Below are 25,684 nucleotides of genomic sequence, written 5' to 3' on the forward strand. Positions count from 1 at the left end.
ATGACCAATCAACCTAACCCACACATCTTTGGACTGTGGTAGGAAAGTGGAGCACCCAGACAAAAACCCACACAGATCTAGGGAGAATGTGCAAACTCCACACAGACTGAGGCTGGAATTGAACCCGGACGCTGTGAGGCAGCAGTGCTAACCACTGTGTCACCGTGCTGCCCCGAGTGAATGTTTCAGGTCGTTTCAGATCAGAACTCCAGACAGGTCATCAAACTGAAACCTTCGACTGGTTTCAGGTCATTTCTCAACATTACATTCCCAACTTCAGAGTGTCTGCCCAGTCACCAGGAATTTTTGTTTTCCTATGTCAGAGGTGAACTGGAGTTAAACATAGAACATAGAACATAGAACATTACAGCGCAGAACAGGCCCTTCGGCCCACGATGTTGCGCCGACCAGCTTTTTTAAAAAAAAAACACTAACCCACTAATCTAAACCAATCCCATTTCGTCCATAAACCTATCCACAGATCTCTTAAACGCCCCCAAACTAGGCGCATTTACAACTGCAGCTGGCAGGGCATTCCAGTCCCTCACCACCCTCTGGGTAAAGAACCTACCCCTGACATCAGTTGTGGCTGCCTTCTCCCGATATAGGCCTGGGGTGGAAACCAAGGCAGACAGCTGCTGGAAAGGGCAGGTTAGAAGATCTGCCTCCATTCACTGGGACCTCAGTCCAGTTCCCTACATAGCTGTTTGGCCCCTCTCAACACTGCATCTACTCCATGCTCTCATATCTCCCACACATCCTCAATGCCCTCACTCCCAAAGTATTGCCTGCATACAGAATTCATGCACCGTATAACACTAAGAAGTCTTTGAAATGCTTTTGTAAAAATAATCTGCCATTCAAATTGCTCTTGGAAAACAATAACCATCTTGGAAACTCAGGACAGTGCCAATACAATATACAACAATTGATGCTATGCTCAAAAAACATGCTTTCATCTTGTGTGCTTGTGAATCTGTCATATAAATAATCATTCAAAAACTATTCAAAACATTTAGTTATATGATTATCTTATAAAGCTGTGAATCAAGTAATGCACTCAGTCCCTCTGCAGTTGTGTAAGCAACAGGTGTCATGGCGGCACAGGCCAGGTTGATAAGGTTGTTAAGAAGGTGTACGGTGTATTAGCTTTTATTGGTAGAGGGATTGAATTTCAGAGCCGTGAGGTCATGTTACAACTGTACAAAACTCTGGTGCGGCCGCACTTGGAGTATTGCATACAGTTCTGGTCGCCGCATTGTAAGAAAGATGTGGAGGCATTGGAAAGGGTGCAGAGGAGTTGTACCAGGATGTTGCCTGGTATGGTGGGAATGTCTTATGAGGAAAGGCTGAGGTACTTGAGGTTATTTTCATTGGAGAGAAGAAGGTTACGAGGTGACCTAATTGAGGCATACAAGATGATCAGAGGATTGGATAGGGTGGACAGTGAGAGCCTTTTCCCTTGGATGGTAATGGCTAACACAAGGGGACATAGCTTTAAATTAAGGGGTGGTAGTTCTAGGACGGATGTCAGAGGTAGGTTCTTTACTCAGAGGGTAGTAAGGGCGTGGAATGCCCTGCCTGTAGCAGTTGTGGACTCGCCAACTTTAAGGGCATTCAAATGTTCATTGGATAGGCATATGGATAACATTGGAATAGCTTAGGTTAGAGGGTCATTAGATTGGTTCCACTGGTCGGCGCAGCATCGAGGGCTGAAGGGCCTGTACTGTGCTGTAATGTTCTGTGTTCTACAGTGATTAGCACTGCTGCCTCAGCACCATGGACCAGGGTTCAATTCCCAGCTTGGGTTGCACATTCTCCCTGTGTCTGCGTGCCTTTACTCCGGGCGCTCCGGTTTCCTCCCACAGTCTGAAAGATGTGTTGGTCAGATGCATTGACCCGAACAGGCACTGAACTGTGGCAACTAGAGGAATCTCACAGTAACTTCACTGCAATGTTAATGTAAACCTTACTTGTGACTAATAAATAAAATTTTAATTCTTGCTGAGTTAGATCCATTTGAGGCATTTGAAGCTCAGCCATGCATGCATAATGAGATTGTATGACAAAGCTGAGTAAACAGACCCAATGCAATAGACTCTTTGAAGTTCTCTGTCCAGACATAGGGTTGTTTTTGCTTTAAAGGCTAAGTGGGATTTCAATCAGAGAAGTCTCAAAATAACTCGATGGCCAGAACTTTACCACCTTGCCCGCTACGGAATCGGAGTGTGTGTGGGCCTAACAATTGAAATCTCCATTGATCTCAGGCAGGAATTTCTGGTTCCACCCAACTGAGGCCATAAAAATCCCGCCTTATACCTTAAACTATTGCAAAATCCAACCCCGGGTGTTTTAACATCCTGTTTTAATCAGATTTTCAATACTGTTTAATACAGAAGAAGACTTTATTCATTGGATAAAGTACTCTAATTCATGCAATCTCTAACATAGTGCTGGTCAATTAAATTGTCTCTTGCCATTTAAGGATCAGGTGTGATGATCATTCACCTCATTGAAAACAAACTTAATTCATCAAATACCACTGTGTTATGACACTTGTACCTGACAAGAGATTTTACACTTACCAGTCAAAAGGTTCTCAAGCCCACAGTGGATTTGAACCAATGTTCAATTGACTTACCTGATGTGTACATTACAGGCTTCAGAAACCAACGTGCTCAACAAAACTACAGAAATTAGTGAAGGTTGATTTTGCATTTGCACCGGCAATTCAAATTAAAGTTTGGTTATTTATTAGTCACAAGTAGGCTTACACTAACACTGCAATGAAGTTACTGTGAAAACCCCCTCGCCACCACAGTCCAGCACCTGTTCGGGTACACTGAGGGACAATTTAGCATGGCCAATGCACCTAACCAGCACGTTCTTTTGGAGTGTGGGAGAAAACCGGAGAGCCCGGAGGAAACCCGCACAAACACGGAGAATGTGCAGACTCCTCACGCACACTGACCCAATCTGGGAATCACACCCGGGTCGCTGGCATTGTGAGGCAGCAGTATTAATGACTGTGCTACCATACCACCCCCATGGCAATCCTGATGTCACTTTGCATCAGTGCCAGACTGCAACATGCCACATTTCCTATTCCAGGGAAGATGGTGTCCACAGTGAATGGCCTGGTATACTTCTAATTCCAGCCCCACACATTTTGGACATCTCAATGAGAGTTTGCTCAGAATCAGGAATCAGTTAATTCTACTTTTCACTCCATGTGTGTTGCCTGAATTTATCCAACATTTTCTGTTTGAAGTTTGGATTTTCAGCTTAGATTGCACTTTGTTTTTATGCTGAAGGCTGTTTAAGTAGACACATTGGAGGCCTATCCCTGCAGTGGGTCTCTGTAATTTCCAAGAAGATATGGGAAGGGTCATTTATTTTTCCACATGTTGATTAGTCTAACTGGAAATCCTTCAAAAGATTACTACCACAGGCCTCTAAGAAATTAGAGATTTATCTTTTCAAGTCAACATTTTTCTGGAATAGAGAAATTGGGTGGGATTATCCTGCCATGCTCACCTCAAAACTAGAAAACCCCTCCCGAGGTCAACAGATCTTTGCATGGTCCCCCACCTCCACCACTACAATTTCTGCAGTGGGCAAGATGGGAAAATTCCCCCCATTATGTCATGATTTTTTAGAGATGTTTTCAGTCTCTCTAATAACAACTATTTGCATTTGTATAACACCTTTGAAGTGGCAAAACATACTAAGATGCTTCAAGGCTGCTTTATCAAGTAAAAATTGACACTATGCCACATGTCAGCACAGGTCACTGCTAGCTTTTACAAAGCAGTAGCTGTTAAAGGGAGGTTTTAGAGGAACAGAGCGAGGTAGAGGAATGGAGAGATTTGGAGGGAAATCCAGAGCTTAGAGCCTAGGCAACTGGAATTGCTGAAATGATTCAAATCAGGGATGCACGAGAGACCAGATCGGAGGAATGCTGAGAAGTTGCAAGGCTGTGGATGTGAAGAAGTTTACAGAGATCAAGAATAATTAGGTCGCAGAGGGATTTAGGAACCAGGATGAGAACAATAAAGTGGAGGGGTTGCTTGACTGGAATTAGTATAGGTCAGCAAGTTGGTGAAGGGGACTTGATGCAAGTTAAGATACGGACAACATAGTTTTAGATGAGTTCAGGTTTATACATAAGTTTGAATGGAGAGTGCTTATTGGGAACGTGTCAGAATAATTAATTTCAGAGTTAATAAAGATGTGAATGAGTGTTTCAGCCACAGGTGAGCTGAGAAAGGGTTGGAATTGGGCAATGCTATGGAGGTGGAAGTCAGCAGCCTTGGTGATGGTGATAATATATTGCTGAAGGTTCATCCCAGGATTGAAGACAGGAGGGGGCGATTCTTGCAGCCCACTACGCTGCTTTAGCAATGCAGCAGGCCTGGAGACTCAAGCAGATACCATGCAGGTGGGTTTAGGAGGAAATCAGACCATCTGTTGGAAACTCACGGAGACACGTGCAAACTTCTCACAATCGCCCAAGGACTGAATCAAACCTGGGTCCATGGAGCTGTGATGCAGTGGTGCTAAGCACTGTGTAGATTGTTCAAGGATTTTGGTGATGAAATAGAGCTTGGAGATCTAGCAATAGTTTTCAAGGCTAAGGGGTTAAGAGTGACTTTTTAGAAGAAGGAGGGAAGGCAGAAGGAACAATACCTGAAGAGAGAGAAGTATTAGTGATATTAGCTAATAAAGAAGCCAGGAAGGGATGGTCAACAGTTTTCTTGGAATAGGGGAAACTAGGGAAAGCTGCAAGTTCAGGGCTGCTGCAAAAGGGGCGATCTTTGAGCAAGTTTGGTCCAATGTATAGGAGAAGAAAAAATGGTGGCAAGTGCCACTGAATGGCTGCTTTCAATCATAGTGCCAAAAAAGTCCATGAATCTTTTACAATTGTTGTTTGAGGTAAGGTTAGAAGAGGGAGGAATTTATGAAGGTAGTTTGCACTGAAACAAGTAATTAGAGATTTATCTTTTCAAGTCAACATTTTTCTGGAATAAGAAATTGGGTGGGATTATCCTGCCATGCTCACCTCAAAACTAGAAAACCCCTCCTGAGGTCAACAGATCTTTGCATGGTCCCCCACCTCCACCACTACAATTACTGTGGTGGGCAAGATGGGAAAACTCCCCCCATTATGTCAAAGGAAAGGAGGACTCTGACAGTATTTCATCCAGACAGATCCGACAGATGCTGGATGGCTAAACCAGGTGTCTGGTGAAATGTTCAAGTGTGCATTTGCTGAACTTGGAAGTCTGGAGAGAACGACCATGCCAAGGGAGCAAACTGGCTGAAAGAGAGTAATGGTTTGATTGGGAATTAGACCTTTACAGGTGGAGGTGGGGACTGTGCTTGAGCAAGTTGTAGCTTCAATAATGTCATTCGCTGGGGTTATTTTGGCCCATTTGGTGTGGGCTCAATCCTGTTTTGTCTGAAAAATGTTAGGAGAGGGCTGTACCGAGATTTGTGCCGGGGAAATCTCAGATTGAGATATTTCCCCATCCGTGTCAATGACTTAATCAGGTTCAATGGGCATTTGAAGGGGAGATTGCAGCAATAATGTGTGTTGCTAACATGCCTGCTTCCAGCACGTTCCAAGCACACACCACTCTCTGCATGAGAAAGCTCCCCCGCATATCTCTCTCAAACTTTCCCCCTCTCACCTTGAACCTGTGCCCCCTCGAAATTGACACTTCCACCCTGGGGAAAAGGTCTCTATCTACTCTGTTGTTGCCTTTCATAATTTTGTGGACCCCTATCAGGTCTCCCCTCAGCCTTCCGCCTTTCCAGTGAAAACAATCCAAATTTATTCAACGTCTCCTCAAAGCCAACACCTTGAGACAAGCCAACGTTCTGGTGAACATTCTTTGCACTCTTTTCAAAGTTTCCCTGTCCTCTGATAGTGTGGTGGTGGGAACTACATGCAATACTCAATTGGATGTCAAAAGTTGCCGCAGGACATAAATAGGATGCAGGACTGGGCGGAGAAGTGGCAGATGGACTTCAACGCGGATAAATGTGTAGTCGTCCATTTTGGCAGAACCAACGGGATGAACGAGTACACTATCAAGGGCAGGAGTCTTAGTAGTGTTGAAGAGCAGAAGGATCTTGGGGTCCAGGTCCACAGGACTCTTAAATCGGCCTCGCAGGTGGAGGATGTGGTCAAGAAGGCGTATGGTGTACTGGCCTTCATTAATCGAGGGATTGAGTTTAGGAGTCGGGAGGTAATGCTGCAACTTTATAAGACCCTTGTCAGGCCTCATTTGGAGTACTGTGCGCAGTTCTGGTCGCCTCACTATAGGAAAGACGTAGAAGCTATTGAAAGGGTACAGAGGAGATTTACAAGGATGTTGCCTGGACTGGGAGGCATGCCTTATGAAGTTAGGTTGAGGGAGCTGGGACTCTTTTCCCTGGAGAGACGAAGGTTGAGAGGCGACCTGATAGAAGTTTATAAAATATTGAGAGGAATAGATAGGGTGGATTCTCAGAGGCTATTTCCCCGGGTTGAAATGGTCGCTACGAGAGGACACAGATTAAAGGTGCGGGGAGGAAAGTACAGAAGTGATGTTAGGGGTAAGTTTTTCACTCAGAGGGTGGTGAGTGAATGGAATCGGCTGCCGTCAGTGGTGGTGGAGGCGAATTCGCTGGGGTCTTTTAAAAGACTTCTGGATGAGTATATGGGGTTTAATGGGATTGGGGGTTATAGATAGGTCTATAGATTGGTAGGTGTTGATGTGATCGGCGCAACTCGTGGGCCGAAGGGCCTGTTTGTGCTGTAGTGTTCTATGTTCTGTGTACTCCAAGTTTGATGGGAGGTGATGGTTTTACTGGCTAGATTGCTGAGTTACTACTTAATGTATGGTTCCATTGGGTAAGTTGTTGGCACCAAATATTCACAAGCCCTTGGTTATAAAGCAATATACCTCTTCTATTCACTTCCATTAAACTACAGAACTTCCTGAGGCCTGGGAAACTCACAAATAAGGACACACGTTAGTATAAAATTATCACTCGGTTCCTGTGACTGGGTTGATCAGCTGGCCCTCATCCGATCTCCGTTAAAATCAGAAATGGACAAGTTTGAGGTAGGTTGAGGTTCCGTTCCAGACTGTTTTGCATTTTAACTTCTGACGTGACCTCAACCTACCTGTTTTGGGAAGTAAAAGTTTAGCCCCATCTCTGACAGACTTTATGTCCTGAGAGTGAATTGGATAATACATTGCCATCAGCAGTTTTAACCTGAGCAAAACTGGAATATTCACCTATTTCCAATTTTCAACCCTTGCCTTCCACCCTGTACCTTCTACGGTTAACAATATTACTGATGGTTTTCAAATTGGAATTACAAAATCTCTTGTTTTAAACTTATTGCATCTTTCTTACTGGATCGTGTGAAAGCAAAAAGGCAGAACATTCATGAAAGAACTTAATATTTCTATAGGCCAATGTTTTAATCTCCTGTTTTCATTAATCCTCACCTTTCCTTTGCAGTGACTTCCTTAGAGAAGAGTTTGCAAGCTCTGGGGACACCTAATGACACGCAAGAGCTTAGAGATGGACTGTGAGTCACTTTTTGATATAGATTTTTAAGGAGAGACTAATGGCTTTGTCTATTGCTGGAGCTGCAGTGTGTAATTTTATATCTGTGAATAATGGACACATACAAAATGGTCATCGATTCACTACTGTAAAAACTGGACTGAGAAAGATCATCAGATGTAACCAAGACTTCTTAATACCATCATAACGTGAAACTTAAAACCAATTTTGTCTTTTCTGTCAAGGACGTTTAGCTATAGAACTAAGGGTTGAACGAAAGGACAAGCTATTCTTGAATATAGAGATGCTGCTAATTTTAATATGATCAAACTGATTATGTTTGCGGCAAGCTGACAAAACACAATTACTTCATGATAAAGATGAATGAATTGTTCTGAGGGTAAGGCTTGGGGAAGTAACTTTTTATTAGTATTGATTTCTTTTGGTTTGCTGCAAATGTTCTCATCAAAAATGAGAGAGTGGAAATTGAATTATTTTTCTCTTCCATATCCTGGCAATTGTTGACAATGAATAAGATTGGTGCTGGCAAAGGAGATTGGGAGCCACCTCCTTGGTGTTTCCCTATACCACTTGGCATAAAAGTTAGTAAATAGTACTGACTTATAATGGAGAGCAATCTAAGTCCCCAATGTCTAGTGAGTCAGCAGATTCATATCTTGTCCATACATTTGAATGAGGTGCTTCTAGAGATGTGATGGGGAACAGTCTGGTCATCTGCAAATTTGCTACAGTATACAAATGTTTTCAAGATTATGAGAGACATGGACAGAGTGGACAGTCAGAAGCTTTTTCCCAAGGTGGAAGAGTCAATTACTAGGGAACACAGGTTTAAGGTGTGAGGGGCAAGGTTTAAAGAAGATGTATGAGGTAGATTTTTTTGCACAGAGGGTGGTGTGTGCCTGGAACTCGTTGCTGGGGAACGTAGTGGAAGCTGTGGCTTTTAAGAGATGTCTTGACAAATAGGTGAATAGGATGGGAATAGAGGGATACAATCACCGGAAGGGTAGGGGGTTTTAGTTAAGTCAGGTAGCGTGGTTGGTGCAGGCTTGAAGGGTCAAAAGGCCTGTTCCTGTGCTGTCATTTTCTTTGTTCTTTGTACATTTGCTGCCTTCCTCCAAGTTATTAACACATAGCGTAAACAGTTGCAGTCCCAACACTGATCCCCATTTTACAGGTTGCCAACCTGAAAAAGGAACCCTTATCCAGGGTTTTGACCTAGTGACAGTGAAGGAATGGCGATATATTTCAGAGTCAGGATGGTGTGTGGCTTGATTAGGAAGTGGGGACTTGTATGTGGTGGTATTCCCATGTGTCTGCTGCCCTTGTTCTTAGTTGGTAGAGATCATGGATTTGGAAGGTGGAATTGAAGGATTTGAGCTCACACCTCCTGACCTTGTCCAGCTCTCTGGATTACTAGCCCTGTAACATAGCGACTAATGTCACACTACCACCCTTTCTGGCCTACATAATTCATTTGCGCATGGAGCAGGCAATACACTGATTGAGTTAATTGAGTATGGTGGCTAAATTGTTTACGTACTGCTGCAAGAAACAAATAGCAGATGCTAATTCACATGTTTCCAGAAGCTACTAAACTGCAGTTGAAACTCTTGATTATAACGCATTCATGGGTTACAGAAATGTGGAGATTTAATAGTGCCTTGTAACTCCATGCCAAACATCCATCATGATCTATTTAAAAGGCAGTTATTAATTGACATTGGAGAATGATAAATACTGTTAGCTTTCTATTTAAAATTAATTGTTTTAAGCAGCTCTCTGAGGGTATGTCTGAAAGCACATATGTCCTGTTTTCTTGTGGATAAAATGAAATCTGCTGTTTGAAAAAATAGAGATACATTTGCTGGAATTTTACCGCATTGCCCGCCCCAAGCTCGTACGATCCCACCCGAGGCCAATCGCGAGTGCTGTTCGACAAGCCGTGCCCGCCCGATTCCAGGGTGGGCGTGCCGGTAAAATTCAAGCCATTGAGTTATACTCAGATCTCCTTTGGTTTTTTTCCCAAATACAATTACATTTATCTGAAAAAGTGAATAAAAACCTGTTTATTTCTGAAAAAAAAATTCTGGAACTTTTCACTCAAAATAGGAAAAGGAATAGCCAGTCAGCCCTTTGAACCTACTCTGCCATTCATTGTGATCATAGCTGTTCATACAACTCAATAGCCTGAATCTGCTCTCTCCACATAACCTTTGCTCCCCTTTGCCCCAAGAGCTACATCAAAGTCCCTCTTGAAAACATACAATATTTTGGCCTCAACTGCTTTCTGTAATGAATTCTATGACTGACCGTGCTCTGGGTGAAGAAATTTTTCCTCAATTCAGCCTAAAAAGGCTTACCCCATATCCTTAGACTATGACTTATAGAACATAGAACATTACAGCGCAGAACAGGCCCTTCGGCCCACGATGTTGCGCCGACCAGTTACAAAACAATGACCCACTAACCTAAACCAATCCCTTCTCGTCCATAAACCTATCCACGGATCTCTTAAACGCCCCCAAACTAGGCGCATTTACATTTATGGTTTTGGTTTCCCCACTATTCTACCCGGTCTAGTCTGGGTGAAATAATATAGGATTTTGTGAGATCCCCTCTCATTCCTCTAAACTGCAGCAAGTATAATCAATCTCTCCTCATATGTCAGCCCCAGGAATCAGTCAGGAAAACCTTTTCCGCACTCCCTCCTAAGCAAGAATATCCATCCTCTGATAAAGAGGACAAAACTGCACACAATATTCCAGGCGTGGCCTTGCCAAGGCTCTGAAAATTTTGCAGTAAGACATCTCTGCTCCTGATTTCAAGTCATCTTACTATGAAGGCCAACGTACCATTTGCCTCCTTTAAAACTGCCTGCTATGTTATTTTGACTCTTTGTCTCTTGTCTGCCAACCAATTTTCTATCCATCTCAATATACTATCCCAATCCCATGTGCTTTAATTTTAGACACTAATCTCTTATGTAAGACTTTGTTGAAAGCCTTTTGAAAGTCGAAACAAACCACATCCACTGGCTCCCACTTATTTACTCTACTAATTACATTCTTAAAGAATTCCATCCACGCTGACCCTGTCATGGCTGTATGGTATGACACCTGCTCTGCCGAAGAGCAGGTATGGTTCCTGCTCTGCCCAAGATTGCAAGAAAGTACAAAAGGTCGTGAATGTAGTCCAATCCATCACACAAATCAGCCTCCCATCCATTGACTCTGTCTACACTTCCCACTACCTTGGAAAAGCAGCCAGCATAATTCAGGACCCCAAGCATACTCTATTCCACCTTCTTCCATTGGGAAAAAGATATAAAAGCCTGAGGACACATACCAACCAACATCTGCTCCATCAGATTTTTGAATGGACCTACCTCGCACTATGTTGACCTTTCTTTACATGCTAGCTATGACTGTATCATTACATTATGCACCCACTCCTTTCCTTCTCTATGTAAGGTGTACTTTATCTGTAGAGCATGCAAGAAACAATACTTTTCACTGTTTACTAATACAAGTGACAATAATAAATCAAATCAAACCAAATCAAAATCAATCCTGCCACTGTTTTCCAAGTGCTCTGTTACAAAATCTTTGATAATGGACTTCAGAATTTTCTTCACTACCGACATAAGTCTGATTAGTTGATAATTCCCTACTTGCTCTCTATCTCTTTTTTTTGTAACTTACATTGATGGATTTTGTTCTGTTGTAACTATACTTGAAAATGGGCAAAAACATGAGCAAAGGGTTCTTAAAATGGACCTACTGAAGTAAATAACTTCTCTCCATTCTGGAAACAGTGGTGCTTCCTCCAGTTGTGCTATATATTCATGTTACTGACAGTTATTTCTTTTGACTTGGGTTATTGGCTAAAGCTCTTGATTTTTGTCTCTGATACCACATCTGATGGACTGTTCTTAGCTTACTTCACCTGGGAATTATGCAGCTTACATATAGACATTCAATTGCATTGCTGTCAGTTGTATATGGCATCCATTATTGCCTTACAGTTACCTCTGCATCTACTTTCTTCATTGCAGTGTGCTTCTGGTTCATTGGAACGTAGGAACATAGGAATTAGGAGCAGAAGTAGACAAATTCAGCCCTTTGAGCCTGTTCTGCCATTCAATCCAATCGTGGCTGATCTCTTCCTGGTCTCAAGTTCGCCTTCCCACCTATTCTGCATATCCCTTTTCTCCCTTTTTTATTAGAAATATCTCTATATCCTCCCTGAAATCATTCAACAATTCGGACACCATCACTCTATGGGGCAGCAAGTTCCACAAATTCACCGCCCTCTGCGAGAAATAGTTCCTCCTCATCTCAGTTTTATATCTATCACCTCTCAATCTATCCCTGTGATCTCTTGTTCTAAATTGCCCCTTGAGAGGAATCATTTGGTCTACATTGACTTTATCACTCCCTTTTAGAATTGTATGTACCTTGATCAGATCTTCTCTCATCCTCTAAGCTCCAGTGAGTATAAGCCCAAACTGTTTCACCGTTCCTCATACATCAACACTTTCATCCCTGGAATCAATGTCTTCATGTCAAACAGTGCTTGTCTAACAGTGATCATTTCTTCCCTTACTTTGTGAACTAGTAACATTTATCTCTTCCATTTCCACATGTCTGGGATGGTTCTTGATTTGAAATTGTGCTCACGTGAACAGACGATGACATCTTGTAACATGTAATACAATGGTCTAACTTGCAAGCTCTTCCTTGTTCATTGTTGCCTTGTCAACTACTTTCATTGGTTTTTCAATACAGACTTTGAAATTAATTTGGTCACAGTGTTCAAGGCTGAACCCTGTAGAAGACTTTTCAGCGCAATCAGATGGAATTTAAAAAGCAGAATATAAATAATGTTTAAAAGCAAATGGATTTCTGAATTTCATTTGGTCCAAATACTAACCTTTAGGTCTTTCAATTATGTGTGTGTATTGGAACATTATTATTGTCAACATTTCTTTAGCTGCTGCGCTCTTGCACAGTTCAAGCAAAATCTAACTTTTATGAAGTGTTGATAGGAATGTTTCTAAGAAGAATTTTTTTTTCCCCCATCACAGTTCCTTACCTCTGGTATTTGGGTACAAACAGTGACCCTGATTTGCAGGGAAAGCTGATCATCGGATGTTTGGTTTGGCCATCCATTCGACAATCTCCGGAGCTGCTGCCTGGAGAATTGAGATATTGCCTTCAACAGGCCTCAATGAGTGGGTTGAGCTGCTGTGTTGTATTGCCTGGGCACTCATGATGACAACATATACTTTAGGTTGTTCCTTGCTTTTCTGCTTGTGCCTTGTCTACACCCTGTATGGATTTGGTTGAGCATTGCTCACTGGTTTTCTGCAAGGTTGAAGTCAGGGACTTGCACTGTTGGGCCAGTGATAGCGTGTTGATTTTTCTGTTCCATGTGTCTCGCAATTCCATCGATCAGGATAATAAGTTGAAAGCAATAGTAAGAATATTTGCCCCCAGATTGGTTGGCATGAGCTTTCACAGTTGGAATCATTGAATTCGGCAATGCAGAAGGAGGCCATTCAGCCCATCAGGTCTGCATTACTCTCTGACGCAGCATCTTACACACAGGCCCTATCCCTGTAACCTCATGTATCTACCCCGCTAATGCCCTTACACATACAGGGCCATTAAGGGGTAATTTAGAATGGCCCATCCACTTAACCTGCACATCTTTGGACTTCCTCTGGGTGTTCTGGGAGGAAACCAGAACACCCGAAGGAAGCCCATGCAGACAAGGTGAGGCTGTACAAACTCCATACAGATAGTAACCCAAGGCCAGAATTGAACCCAGGTCCCTGATGCTGTGTGGCAACATGCTGCACTTTGCAGGTTTTTAAAGTCTTTGTGATGGTGAAAATCAGAGTGTTGCTCATGACTGTGTTGTGGTGAATGGCAGATTGGACAATGCGGAACAGCACTGGGATCCACTCAACTGGAATGGACTAAACTGTCCCAAACACCATCCTCATGATCATGTTTAGGCCAATGATCTCTGTGTAGCGGCGGCAGGACCATGAGGCAGAGTAATAATTTTGACCAGAGTAGATTCGAGCCATTGTTGTGGTGCCATGTCCTCTGGCTGTGTTCTTGATGATCTGGACCTGACCCACTCCATTTTTTTACATTGTTGTATTCACATACATGGAGGGGTTACCGGATGGTAATTAGAGCCTGTGAAATTGTAGCCTAAAACGTATTAATACTTTCCCTGCCAGAAACCTGGAACCTTTTGGCTGACATCAAGTGTGACTTTTTCATTTTGATTAGTTAGGTGGATTTTAACTCAATCCTCAACCAACTATCCTTACATTGTGCATTCACCTCTGCGATTAGTAGGTCCCTAAACTAGCTTTGGTCTAGACACCAACGGCAGAAGAAAAGTCAAAAGTCAACAGGGCAAGAATAGCTGAATATTGAGCCGGGGGTAGAAACACTGTCAGGGTGACGCTGGTGAATGCAAAACATGTTACACCAATGAACTCTCTCATGCAAAGAGTTTTGTTCGGCTGCTATGGATGCCAAATGATGGCCAACTGCAAGGTTTCTCAGTTGTTACTTTGACATAACGTTACTGGATGTTAATTGTATATTACTTGAACATTTAATTGTATTTAGATTGAGACCAATAACTGGGGACTTGCCTGTTCTCAGATACAGGAGTAGGCTGAAGTTATGGTGTACCATTGGAGTTACACAATATGTAACACATCTGTCAATCAAAGCCTGTAAGTGTAGTTGTTTATCTTGTACCGCCTGGTTAATCGAGATATTACACCAGATGATCTGGCATTTCTGCCCATCTTCAAAGAAAAGCCAGGTGAAAAACTTTGCTGATTGTGACTGTGGAGCTGCTATTTACTTTCCTGAGACAAAGGAATCTTACTTGATGGTGTGTACATACAACCAAGTTCCTGTTTCTGATGTTTCTAACAAATAAGTCGATAGAGCTAGGAGTAGCATCAACATCAACCATGATAGCCCACTGACTGTACAACCACCCCAGTTCTTCATGTTGTCCATCTCCGACGTTTTGGACGATAAGCAGGAGAGTCTGAAACACCGCCCAACTCCAGGCAAGCTGACAAATGCTGTTAGGTTCTTCAAGTTGTGTAAAACGATGATTTACCTGTCCATTCGACACCGAAGGACTGGATCTTCCCAGAATTACAGGGAGTGTACTGAAGTTTGCTTCTGGCTGACAGCATATCAAAATCCCTGTTGATTTTCACGCATTATCCTCACCTAAAAGCAGAAGGGGAAGAGAGAAGAGATCATAATCGGTGGCCCATTTCACTGCTTAATGAGGTTTACAATACCCTATCTAAGGTCATCACCAATTGGGTCAATTCTGTTCTGGAGATATTGATCCATCAGATCAAGCCTTGTGCCAAATTCATCAGGAAGGTACAGACATGAGGAGTGTCAATCACAGGCAATGGAGGTATTCTGGTTGAGGCCTTGCTATAAGTGGACAACATTGCCATCTTCTGTTTAGATCCACTAAGCATTGCAACAAGGTCAAGCTCAGCGCAAGAGTAAGTGCCTCACTTTCACTGCAAATGTTCTTGGGCCTATCAATCCTTTATCTCCTTGACAATCAGATTACCTAAACACACTGGGATGTGATTTTCAGGGACCAGAATGGGAGCCAGGTTGGGCACTAAGAACTGGGAAGAACATATAACGAAGGTGAAACAGAAGCTGGGAATGTGGGATTGCCAATTCCTCCCCATTGTGGCTAGAAAGCTGGTTATTAGGTGCAGGATATCTGAATTTCTGTACTTGGTGTGAGACTGGCCATTACCCAACTCCTGCACAGCATTCATCAGCTGAGCCAGCTTCCACTTCTTGGAGATTGAAATTAGATCAAATGTCCCAGGGACAGAACATACAGGTTTACAGATAAAGGTGGCGGTGGGGTTGATGGTAAAGAATGTACCCAACGTTGCCTACACCCTAATGTAAGAAGTCTCATAACACCAGCTTAAGGTCCAACAGGTTTATTTGTCCTTTTGGACTTTAACCTGGTGTTGTGAGACTTCTTACTGTGCTTACCCTAGTCCAACGCCAGCATCTCCACATCATACACCCTAATGGTTAATATTGTGTGTGACTACACTAAACTGTGCATGGGTCCTTACAAGAATTAACATTTCTACCTTGGATGTTAGTGTTGTGCCGCCTCAAGACACAGATTTGCGTTCGTTCCATGAGAGTAGACAGTGCACAGACCCCTGTGCAATCCATTTGACATTCCTCATATCACTGAAAAACAAAGAATCAATTTAGCCAGAAATGTCCCCAAAGAGTCACTAAGCACCGACATTTTGTTGTCTCTGGTGTTGCAAAGGATTGGTCTGCCTGCAACGACCCAAATACGTTCACCACGCTGTACTACTTGTCTTTCCCGACTTGACTGTTTGAGTTCTAACACTGGATGCCTAAAGGCATTCAAGGAAGAGCAAAACAATGTGCTGCTATTGATTGCAGAAATGTTTGATCACCAATAAATCAAGTCTGCAAAAAATGTCCATGTTACCCTGTGGGAAAAGGAGATTGCGGATCTTGTCAGATGATTCTCTGAAGAGATTGTGTCAAATAACTTTGACAATGTTTCATGGAGGACTTTCAAACAAAAAACAAGCTTGGCTGGCAGTGAGAAGGGTCATCCTTAGCAGATCCTTCATGCACACCTGCTTTCGAGGCACATGCAGTGAGGAAATCTCCTTCAGTGGTGTTTGTTTGCAAAGAATGTGTCAATCACAGGCAATGGAGGTATTCTGGTTGAGGCCTTGCTATAAGTGGACAACATTGCCATCTTCTGTTTAGAGGTTTGATAGATGCAATGGGTTGAGTTGAGGTTCATCTCCAGGGTTCTGTTCTACACGCTTTGTTCCATATATAAAAAGACAATTATCATTGCTACTAGAAGTCCATTAACTTGGTAAAAGACACTCTTTCGTCTACCTGAAACTTGTTGGCCTTTCCAGTGCACAGAACTGTCCATGAGAAAGAGTGTTACACACTCCATTGTCCAGGACTATGTGATGAAGGGCCACATTGAAGCTTGGGGCAGTTGTCCCAAAGGCTGACAAGGGAAAGATTTACCACCCTTTTAATGCATAGAGGCTAGAGTCATAGAAACGTAGATACTAGAAGCAGGAGTGGGCCATTCGGCCCTTTTGAACCTACTCTGCCATTCATTATGATTATGGCTGATCATCAAATTCAATATCCTAATCCCATCCTTCCCCACCACTCATATCCCTTGCGCCTTTTATCCCCAAGAGCTAGATCTAATTTCTCCTTGAAATCAGTCAACATTTTGACCTTAATCACTTTCTATGGTAGTGAATCCCACAGATTCACCACTCTCTGGGTGAAGAAATTTCTCCTCACCTCAGTTCTAAAAAATTTACCCCTTATCCTCAAACTTCGACCCCTAGTTCTGGATTCCCCCGCTATTGGGAACATTCTTTCTGAATCTACCCCATCTAACCATGTCAGAAATTTATAAGTTTTTGGGTTTCCCCCTCACTCTTCCAAACCTCAGTGAATACAATCCTAATTAATTTAGGCTCTCCTCATATGACTCACCTGCCTGCCAACCCAGGAATTAGCCTGGTAAACTTTCATTGTATTCCCTCTATAGCATGGACATCCTTCCCCAGATAAGGAATCAATACCAGGAAATGTCCAATGTGATGTAAATATAGACATAACCTTCTGTGTAAGTAGAGTGAGATGCCCTTCAGGATGTGCACTATTTAACTTAATTGATCCGTATTATGTTATGTGAGCCATGACATTTGTATCTTTTTAAATTTGGTGAACAAAGAATATTTTTGAAACCATAAAGAAAAACTGGGGCTGTCTCCGTGGGACAACTGAAGCTTTCAAGACAAGGATGGGTGGATATTTAACAGGAATAGAGGACACTGGAAAAACTCAGCAGGTCTGCCAGCATCTAACAGGAGAGAAATAGAGTTAACATTTCGAGTCATAGGCTCTTCATCAGAACTGAAAGGACGGAGAATGTGTCAGGTATTGAAGTGTAACTGCGAAATTGCCACAAGAAGTCGCAACCTTCAGAACAAAAACAGATGGCCTGATGTAGGAGGGGGAGGTGTTGTTTTGTAATATATGTATGGAATATTAAAATAGAAAGAAAGATGGGTTTGGGACGAAGGAGAAAAGTCAAAATTTCAAGTTGCTGAACTCAATGTTGAATCCTGAGGGTTGCAACATGCCCAACTAATAGATGAGATGTTGTTCCTCCAGCTTGTGCTGGGCTTCACTGGGGTATTGCATCAGGTCAAGGACAAACGTGGCATGAGGGCAAAATGCTGAGTTGAAATGACAAGCAACAGGGAAGTTGGGATCATGCTTGCGGACTGAGCAAAAGTGTTCCACAAAGCTGTCACCCAGTCTGCATTTAGCTCCTCTATGTTGAGATGATTGCATTGGGAGCAGTGATATGGGGCCTTGAATGGTGAGGAGGTAAAGGGGTGAGAGTTTCTTCTTCTGTGATTGGAAGGGAAGGTGCCTTGATAAGGGGATAGTAGTTGGGCGTGATGAAAGCCTGGACAAGAGTGTCATGGAGGGAACAGTCCTGGTGGAATGCTGCTGATGGGGCAGGTTAAGGGAGATGAGGGGAAGATGTGTTTTTTGGTAGCGTTGTGTTGTAATTGGTGGAAATGGTGGGGGATGACCCTTTGATTGAGAAGGTTGGTGCGGTGAAAATTAGAAAGGTTACGGGAGCTGGGGCTTTTCTGAAAGGTTGAGGGAGCTGGGGCTTTTCTCTTTAGAGTGGAGGAGGATGAGAGGCAACTTAATAGAGGTTTATAAGATGATGAGGGGGATAGATAGAGTGGACGTGCAGAGACTGTTTCCTCAGGTGGATGTAGCTCTTATGGGAGGCATAACTATAATGTTATGGTGGAAGATATAGGAGGGATGTCTGAGGTAGATTCTTCACTCAGAGTGGTTGGGGTGTGGAATGCGTTGCCTGCTGCGATAGTGGAGTCAGACACTTCAGGAACTTTCAAGCGGTTATTGGATGGGCATGTGGAGCACACCCGAATGACAGGGAGTGGGATAGCTTGATCTTGGGTTTGGACATAGCTCAGCACATCATCGAGGGCTGAAGGGCCTGTATTGTGCTGTACCGTCTATGTTCTATGTTTAAAATTGAGGACTAGGGGGCACCCTCCTATGGTTCTGTCAGCGTGGGAAAGGGGTGAGGGCAGACATGTGGGAGATAGTCAAACCTGATTAATTGCTCTGTTGATCACAGTAGGATAGTAACCTTGGTTAAGAAAAACAGCAGATATGTCAGAAGCACCATTTTTGAAGGTGACATCACTGGAACAAATGTGACAAAAGCAGAGAAACTGGGAGAATGGGATGAAGTCCTGACAGGCAGAAGGGTGCAAGGGGCTATGGTTCAGGTAACTGTAGGACTCTATAGGTTTGTAATGAATATGGTGGTCAGTCTATCACTGGAAATGGAGAAAGAGAGGTCAAAGAAGGGGAGATAGACTATGTGAAAGTAAGATAGGAGTCAAAATCAGAAGCAAAATTGATATATTTTTCCAGGTCCAGATGAGAGCATGAAACAAAATCATTGGTGTACAGAAAACAAGTTACAGGAATGGACCCGAGTAGGACAAGAACAAGGAATGTTCCACATAAACCATAAAAAAAACAGGCATTTCTGGGCCTATGTGCATATCCCTAGCCATAACTCTTATTGCAGGAAATGAGACAAATGGAGGAATATTTGTTAAATAAGGATATCAAGAGTTCTATGGCAAAGATTTGAAAATGGAGTTAAGGTGTCTAAATCAATGGCTGAGCAAGCTAAAGAGGCTGCTTCTGTTACTAATGTTCCTATGTACGGAGAGAAAAGTTGAAGGAAACAACATGCTGCAACTAGAGTATTGTTTGCAGTTCTGGTCACCATATTACAGGAAGGATATAATTGTTGTGGAGAGAGAGTAGAGAAGGTTTACTAGAATGTTGCAAGGGCTAGAATAGTGTAGCTAAGTTGAGGGATTAGATAGGTTGTGGTTGTGGGGTGGCACGATGGCACAGTGGTTAGCAGTGCTGCCTCACAGCGCCAGGGACCCTGGTTTGATTCCCAGCTTGTGTCACTATCTGTGCAGAGTCTGCACTCTCTCCTTGTGTCTGCATGGGTTTCCTCTGGGTGCTCCAGTTTCCTCCCACGGTCCAAAAGACATGCGAGTTAGGTGCATTTTGACCATGCTAAATTCCCCCTCAGTATACCCAAACAGGCTCCAGAGTGTGTCGACAAAGGGATTTTCACAGTAACTTCATTGAAGTGTGAATGTAAGTCTACTTGTTTCACTAATAAATAAACTTTATTTTCCTTGGAACAAAGAAGGCTGAGGGGTGACTTAATTGAGATGTACAAAATTATGAGGTGAAGAGAAAGGGGGGATAGGACAACATTGTTTCCCTTAATAGAGAATTATAAAACCAGGAAATATAGATTTAATTGGTAGAAGGTGTGGAGGGGACATGAGGAAAATCTTTTTTTTATACAGGGTGTAAGTGGGTGACTGGAATTCGCTGCCCAAGTTGATGGTGGACATGGAGACCCTAAACTCTTTAAAAAAGTATCTGGATCTGCACTTTCAGTGCTGTAAGCTGCAAGGCTATGGGCTGGGTGCAGGAAGGTGGGATTAGAAAGGGCATCTGGGTGTCCCTGGGCTGGCATGGACAAAATGGGCTGCATGGTCTCCTCCTTAAATTTTCTATTGTTCTGTGGGTGTGTGATGCTATGATATCAGCTGGATGACCGTCCTAAGTGCAGACTTAATTGTCACTTGCTGGACCAACATTGTCAAATTACAGGAATTTGATTTGCTACTTTTAACTGTTTCAGCGGTTTGCAATGTTAATGTAAATTAGAACATGGCATGTTACTAGTCAATTACTGGGGACATGGGTTTAAGGTAAAAGGGGAAGAGTTTAGCGGAGATAGGAGAGGCAAGTTTTTTTACACAGAGGTTGATAAGTGCCTGGAATGTGCTGCCAGAGGAGGTGGTAGAAACAGATACAAAAGCAATGTTTAAGAGGCATCTTGACAGATACGTGGATCGGCAGGGAATAGAGGGATATGGACTGTGTGGAGACAAGAGGTCTTTAAATTTAGAATGATGTCATGAGTCGGCACAGGTTTGGTGGGCCAAAGCGCCTGTTCCTGTGACGTATTGTTCCTTCTTCTCTTTGCTCTTTGCTGTCACAAGGCACATGATAGCACGAGTGGTAAATTGGGAAAGACTTGTTTGCTGAAAACCTGACGTGGTGAGCAAATTGACCATTTCCCTTTCTGATCAAATCTTGTGCTATTTTCATTCCACTTCACTTTGCACACAATTCTCTTTTGTGGTCCAGTGTTGATTATATTTCAAAGCTAGATCACTTTCTGAAGGCTTAAAGTTCTAAATTGGCAATAATGGGATGATAATAAATGATATCTGTGGAGCCATAAAAACCAATAAATATTTTGGCTTTGCACTGGATTTAATTAAAGTGACATCATTCTTTACACCTCTGAAATTAGGAGAGGAATAATCAGCTCATGTTCCCTTGTCTTTTCACAACATTAACACAAGAATTTCAGATGAAAGAATTGCAGAAAGGAGGCCCTCTGAGCCACACCAAAGGGTTAATATTGGAGCACAGGGAAAACAAACTACCTCACTGAGAAGTGCAGACAAAGGGCTTAGACAAACTGACAACAACTTAAATTAATATAGACAGGCACCAAATATCTTAATTAAACCTGGAGCCTGAGCATCGCCAACCCAAGAGATAAATCATTTTGCCAGGAAAAGCAACGTTGAAATTAATAAGGAGACTTTGTGTGTCAGAAAAAGCTTCCTGAATGATGTAATGATCAAAGCATTGATAGAGGTGTGTAACTAATATCTTGGTATATGACATAGAAACAGAGGAAATAGAAGCAGGAGTAGGCCATTCAGCCCATCAAACCTGCTCCGCCGTTCATTTTGATCATGGCTGATCATCAAAATAAATATTCAGATCCGACCTACCTCCCCATATCCATTGACCCCTTTAGCCCCAAGAGCTATATCGAATTTCTTCTTCGATACTTGGGTTGGTCAGGATAATAATAGTCTTTTCTGATCTTGCATGGTCATATTTGACTTTGATCAAGCATTGAAGCTGTCACTTTGGAACGAGAGAGAGAATCTGGTGAACTGGTGCAACGACAATAATCTCTCCCACAATGTCAATAAAATGAAGGAGATTGTCATCAACTTCCAGAAGCACAGTGGGGAACGTACCCCTGTCTACATCAGTGGGAACGAAGTGGAAATGGCCAAGACCTTCAATCTTTTAGCTCTCCAGATCACCAACAACCTGCCCTGGTCCGCAGAGCCGACACTATTGTTAAGAATGCCTCTACTTCCTTGGAAGACTAAGGAAATTTGGCATATCAATTATGACCCTCACCAATTTTCACATATGCACCATAGAAAGCATTATTTCTGGTTGTATCACAGCTTCTGCTCTGCCCAAGACCCCAGGAAACTACAAAAGGTTGTAAATGTAGCCCAGTCCATCATGCAAATCAGTCTCCCATCCACTGATTCTGTCTACGCTTCCCGTTGCCTTGGAAAAACAACCAGCATAATTAAGGACCCTGTGCACCCCAGACGTACTCTCTTCCACCATCTTCTGTTGGGAAAAAGATACAAAAATCTGAAGTCATGTACAACCAATTCAAGAACAGCTTCTTCCCTGCTGCCATCAGACTTTTGAATGGACGTCCCTCACATTAAGTTGTTCTTTCTCTATGCCCGAGTTATGACTGTAACACTACATTCTGCACTCTCTTCTTTCCTTCTCTATGAACGGTATGCTTTGTCTGTATAGCACGCATGAAACGGTACTTTTCACTGTACAATAAAACATGCAACAATAATAAACTAAACCAAACTTTCAGACCATCTTTTTTCACTTAGATTGCATTGCCTGATTCCAACCTTACCTCAGCTTGTCTCTTGACCACTCCGCCTAGTGTTTCACTATTCTATTCTTTGTGAATTTGAGATCATCCAAACTATCTTTCCCCATGTCTGACTTGCATCAAGTAACGTTTACCCACAACCCGTGCGCTTGTCAATCAATATTGGCTCCTGATTATAGGCAATGCTACCTTGAAGTTCTCATCCTTTTGTTTGAATCATTTCTTGACCTTGCCCCTCCCTCGTGCTTGCAACTCTCTCAAATCTCCGCAACCTCCCCATTCTGGACTCCTGTCAATCCCCCAATTTAATCATTCCAATATTGGCAGCCATGTATTGAACTGCCAAAACCCTGAGCTCTGGAATTTACTCTGCCATTCAACCTTCTTTCCCCCACCTTCCCTTCATGACACTCACTAAAGACTACTGCTTTGAATGTGCTTTTGGCCATCTGCCCTAATATGTCAAACATTTAGCAATGCTGTTGTGCCGCACTTTGATGTTTTACTTAAAAATTGTTTAATAAATGTAAATTGTTGTTGATTTTTGTCAAAATGTGTGAACGTTGATTATCATAGCTTTTGGCACATGCCTTCAAGTTGATTGACGCCTAGGAAACATTCCAGATGACAGTTGATCCCTTCACTTTTGTCATCAAGATGTTGCTCCTCAAAGTGGGCTTGTCTCAGTAGAATTTCAAGTATTAAGTCGAGCTTTTCTGCATCTCAAAGGCAAAAAGAAGGAAAAGGACAGGAAGGTTGAATAGGAACAAGGAGAGAGAGTATTGAAGAACTTTCAAAGAAAGTGTGAAGTCCTTTCTCAGAAAGGACAAGAAGTTAAACAGAAATTGTAACGTACCTTTGATAGCCTTCCGCAGAAGCTAGAAATAAAACTGTTAAGAGAACGCATTTTAAAATGAAATCTTTTGATCTGACCAAATTAAACTCGCACTGTGGATTGCAAATCTATTTAATACTCAAGGTTTTGAACACGATGTGAGAATAAGCTGTGAACAAGAAAGGTCACAGAAGCGTGCACAGGCCAGGGTGAGGAGACAATGATTGAACTAAGGTGATGATGACCACAGATGGTCACTCACCACAGGTGATCCAAGAAGTAAGTGCATCCCAGAGGATGTCTAACAGTCATTGCTACAAAGTCACTCTACCAGAAGGATGCTCATATGCTTCTTCTCAGCCAAGAAAGTAACGGCCTGTTTATTCAAATCTGTTAACATATCAGTGACACATTTGAATATGAACTGTAAATTTCATCTTGGCAAAAAAAATACTGTGGATAATGGAACTAAGAAGTAAAAGCAGAAATTTCTGGCAATATCAGGTTTTGCAGCATCTGTGGAGAGAGAAACACGAGTTAATATGAATTTGATCCTGTACATCTTTTATGAACATTAATACTGATACCCGCAGAACTTGGCTGGTGCTAAATTATGACATACATTTAAATTAGATTTTTATCTAAATGATTTAAACCATGTCATTTTTTTTCATGTTCTCTTGGGACATAAGTGCCACTGACAGGACTCCATGTACTGCCCATTCCTGCTTCTCCAGAACTAAAACTGTATGGCTTTACAGGCAACTTCAAATGGCATTTTAAAGTCAACTGTGCATTGTTTATTTCAGCTCCCAATGCTTAGCTTTGTAACACTATCAGATGTGATAACTTTGATGTTGTTAATAGTGTGTCCCTTACTGTACCTCTGGGCTAGGTTTCAGACTCCAGTTTGAAGATGCGGTGCCTTTTCCATTATTGACTCTTCTGCTGCTGACCTTTCTGAAATTTCACATTTGACAATGTTTTGCTAACAGGTCTCACCTTTGGGCTTATTGAAACCCTTGAGTGTTTAATTGACAGTTACATCGAAGCCTTGTCCCACTGCTGCCAGTACTTGTGTTTGTGAATTTGAACCAGGGTCCCCAGAACATTAGCTGAGTTTCTGGATTAGTAGTCTAGAAATAACAGTACTAGGCCATTGTCTCCTCTAGATCTATCTACAGACATACATGATTATTCTGAAGCTTGACAAGATGATCAGATGGCAAGAGATGAACTATTTGCCTCAGACCCTACCACTATTTATACCGGTACCAAAGCAGTCTTTAAACATTGAAATTCCAAGGCAGACTTGGTAGATAATAAATAGTGCTTTGGACCTGGAGTTTTCATGCACTTTACTGGCAGTTCCTACCAAGGATTATTACCATTACTAGTCCTACACTACATGAACTAAACTAACAGCGTAGTATTGAGGGCCTTACCTTGGTGTCCTCTATACAAGAGCCCCAAAAAGAAAATTAGTTGAAAACAGGAAGATATCCGATAATTGAATTGAAAAGGACAGGGAGTGTTGATACGATAATTTTACCCCTGTTTACTTACCTTTTATTTGCTTGCCATACAATATATTTTAGAAAGTATATTTTAAACCATTTGAGTGTTATGACTTTAAAGAATAAACACAACCAGATATTCTGGTGAGTTTAAATGTAAAGAAAGAATAAATGTTTATTTACATAATACCTGAAATGTAAATGCAACAAGAACACTAACTCCCTCTGTTAGGGATCAAATCAGTGACTTCAAGGTATATTCATGAAGTTAGCCAAGACCCCAACTTTCTTTTAGTTTTTGACATTAATGTGAGGATAAGGTGTGATTCTATTGACCCACTAGGAAGCTTTTAAAAAACAAACTTTATTTAACAACACAGTTAGAACATAACAAAAATACAACATAACTTTTACCGATTGAAATACTTAAACATGTCATGGTATAATTCTTAACAGCTCATTATCTCTCTACTTCCAATTTAAGCAATATTCCCGCAACATAGATTCCTCCTCTGAATCAGTTAACACAAAACACACAGACTTATGTGGGTGCTAGACCTCCAGCCTTTTAACGTTCTGGACAGAGATACAGAAAGACATCTGTCTTCCAACTCCCATACAGCAGCCTCCAAAGAAAGGTCTTTCTTCAAGCACCAGAATTGCAAAGAAAAAGACC

The 25,684-nt window shown here is 42.2% G+C and overlaps 1 protein-coding gene across 4 annotated transcripts in view; it reads left to right on the plus strand.

The window, feature by feature from the left end:
* Positions 1 to 25,684, plus strand: part of tsnare1 (T-SNARE Domain Containing 1) — a 735,823-nt gene that overhangs the window by 318,726 nt on the left and 391,413 nt on the right. For all 4 annotated transcript variants that reach the window (XM_080194990.1, XM_080194988.1, XM_080194987.1 and 1 more), the window contains one exon: positions 7,522 to 7,591. In XM_080194990.1, the coding sequence (XP_080051116.1) occupies positions 7,522 to 7,591 (70 nt within the window). The remainder of the gene's footprint in view (positions 1 to 7,521; positions 7,592 to 25,684) is intronic.

Source organism: Carcharhinus amblyrhynchos, chromosome 8 (genome assembly GCF_965287045.1).
Source record: "Carcharhinus amblyrhynchos chromosome 8, sCarAmb.v2.hapA, whole genome shotgun sequence".
Classification (NCBI taxonomy): domain Eukaryota; kingdom Metazoa; phylum Chordata; class Chondrichthyes; order Carcharhiniformes; family Carcharhinidae; genus Carcharhinus; species Carcharhinus amblyrhynchos.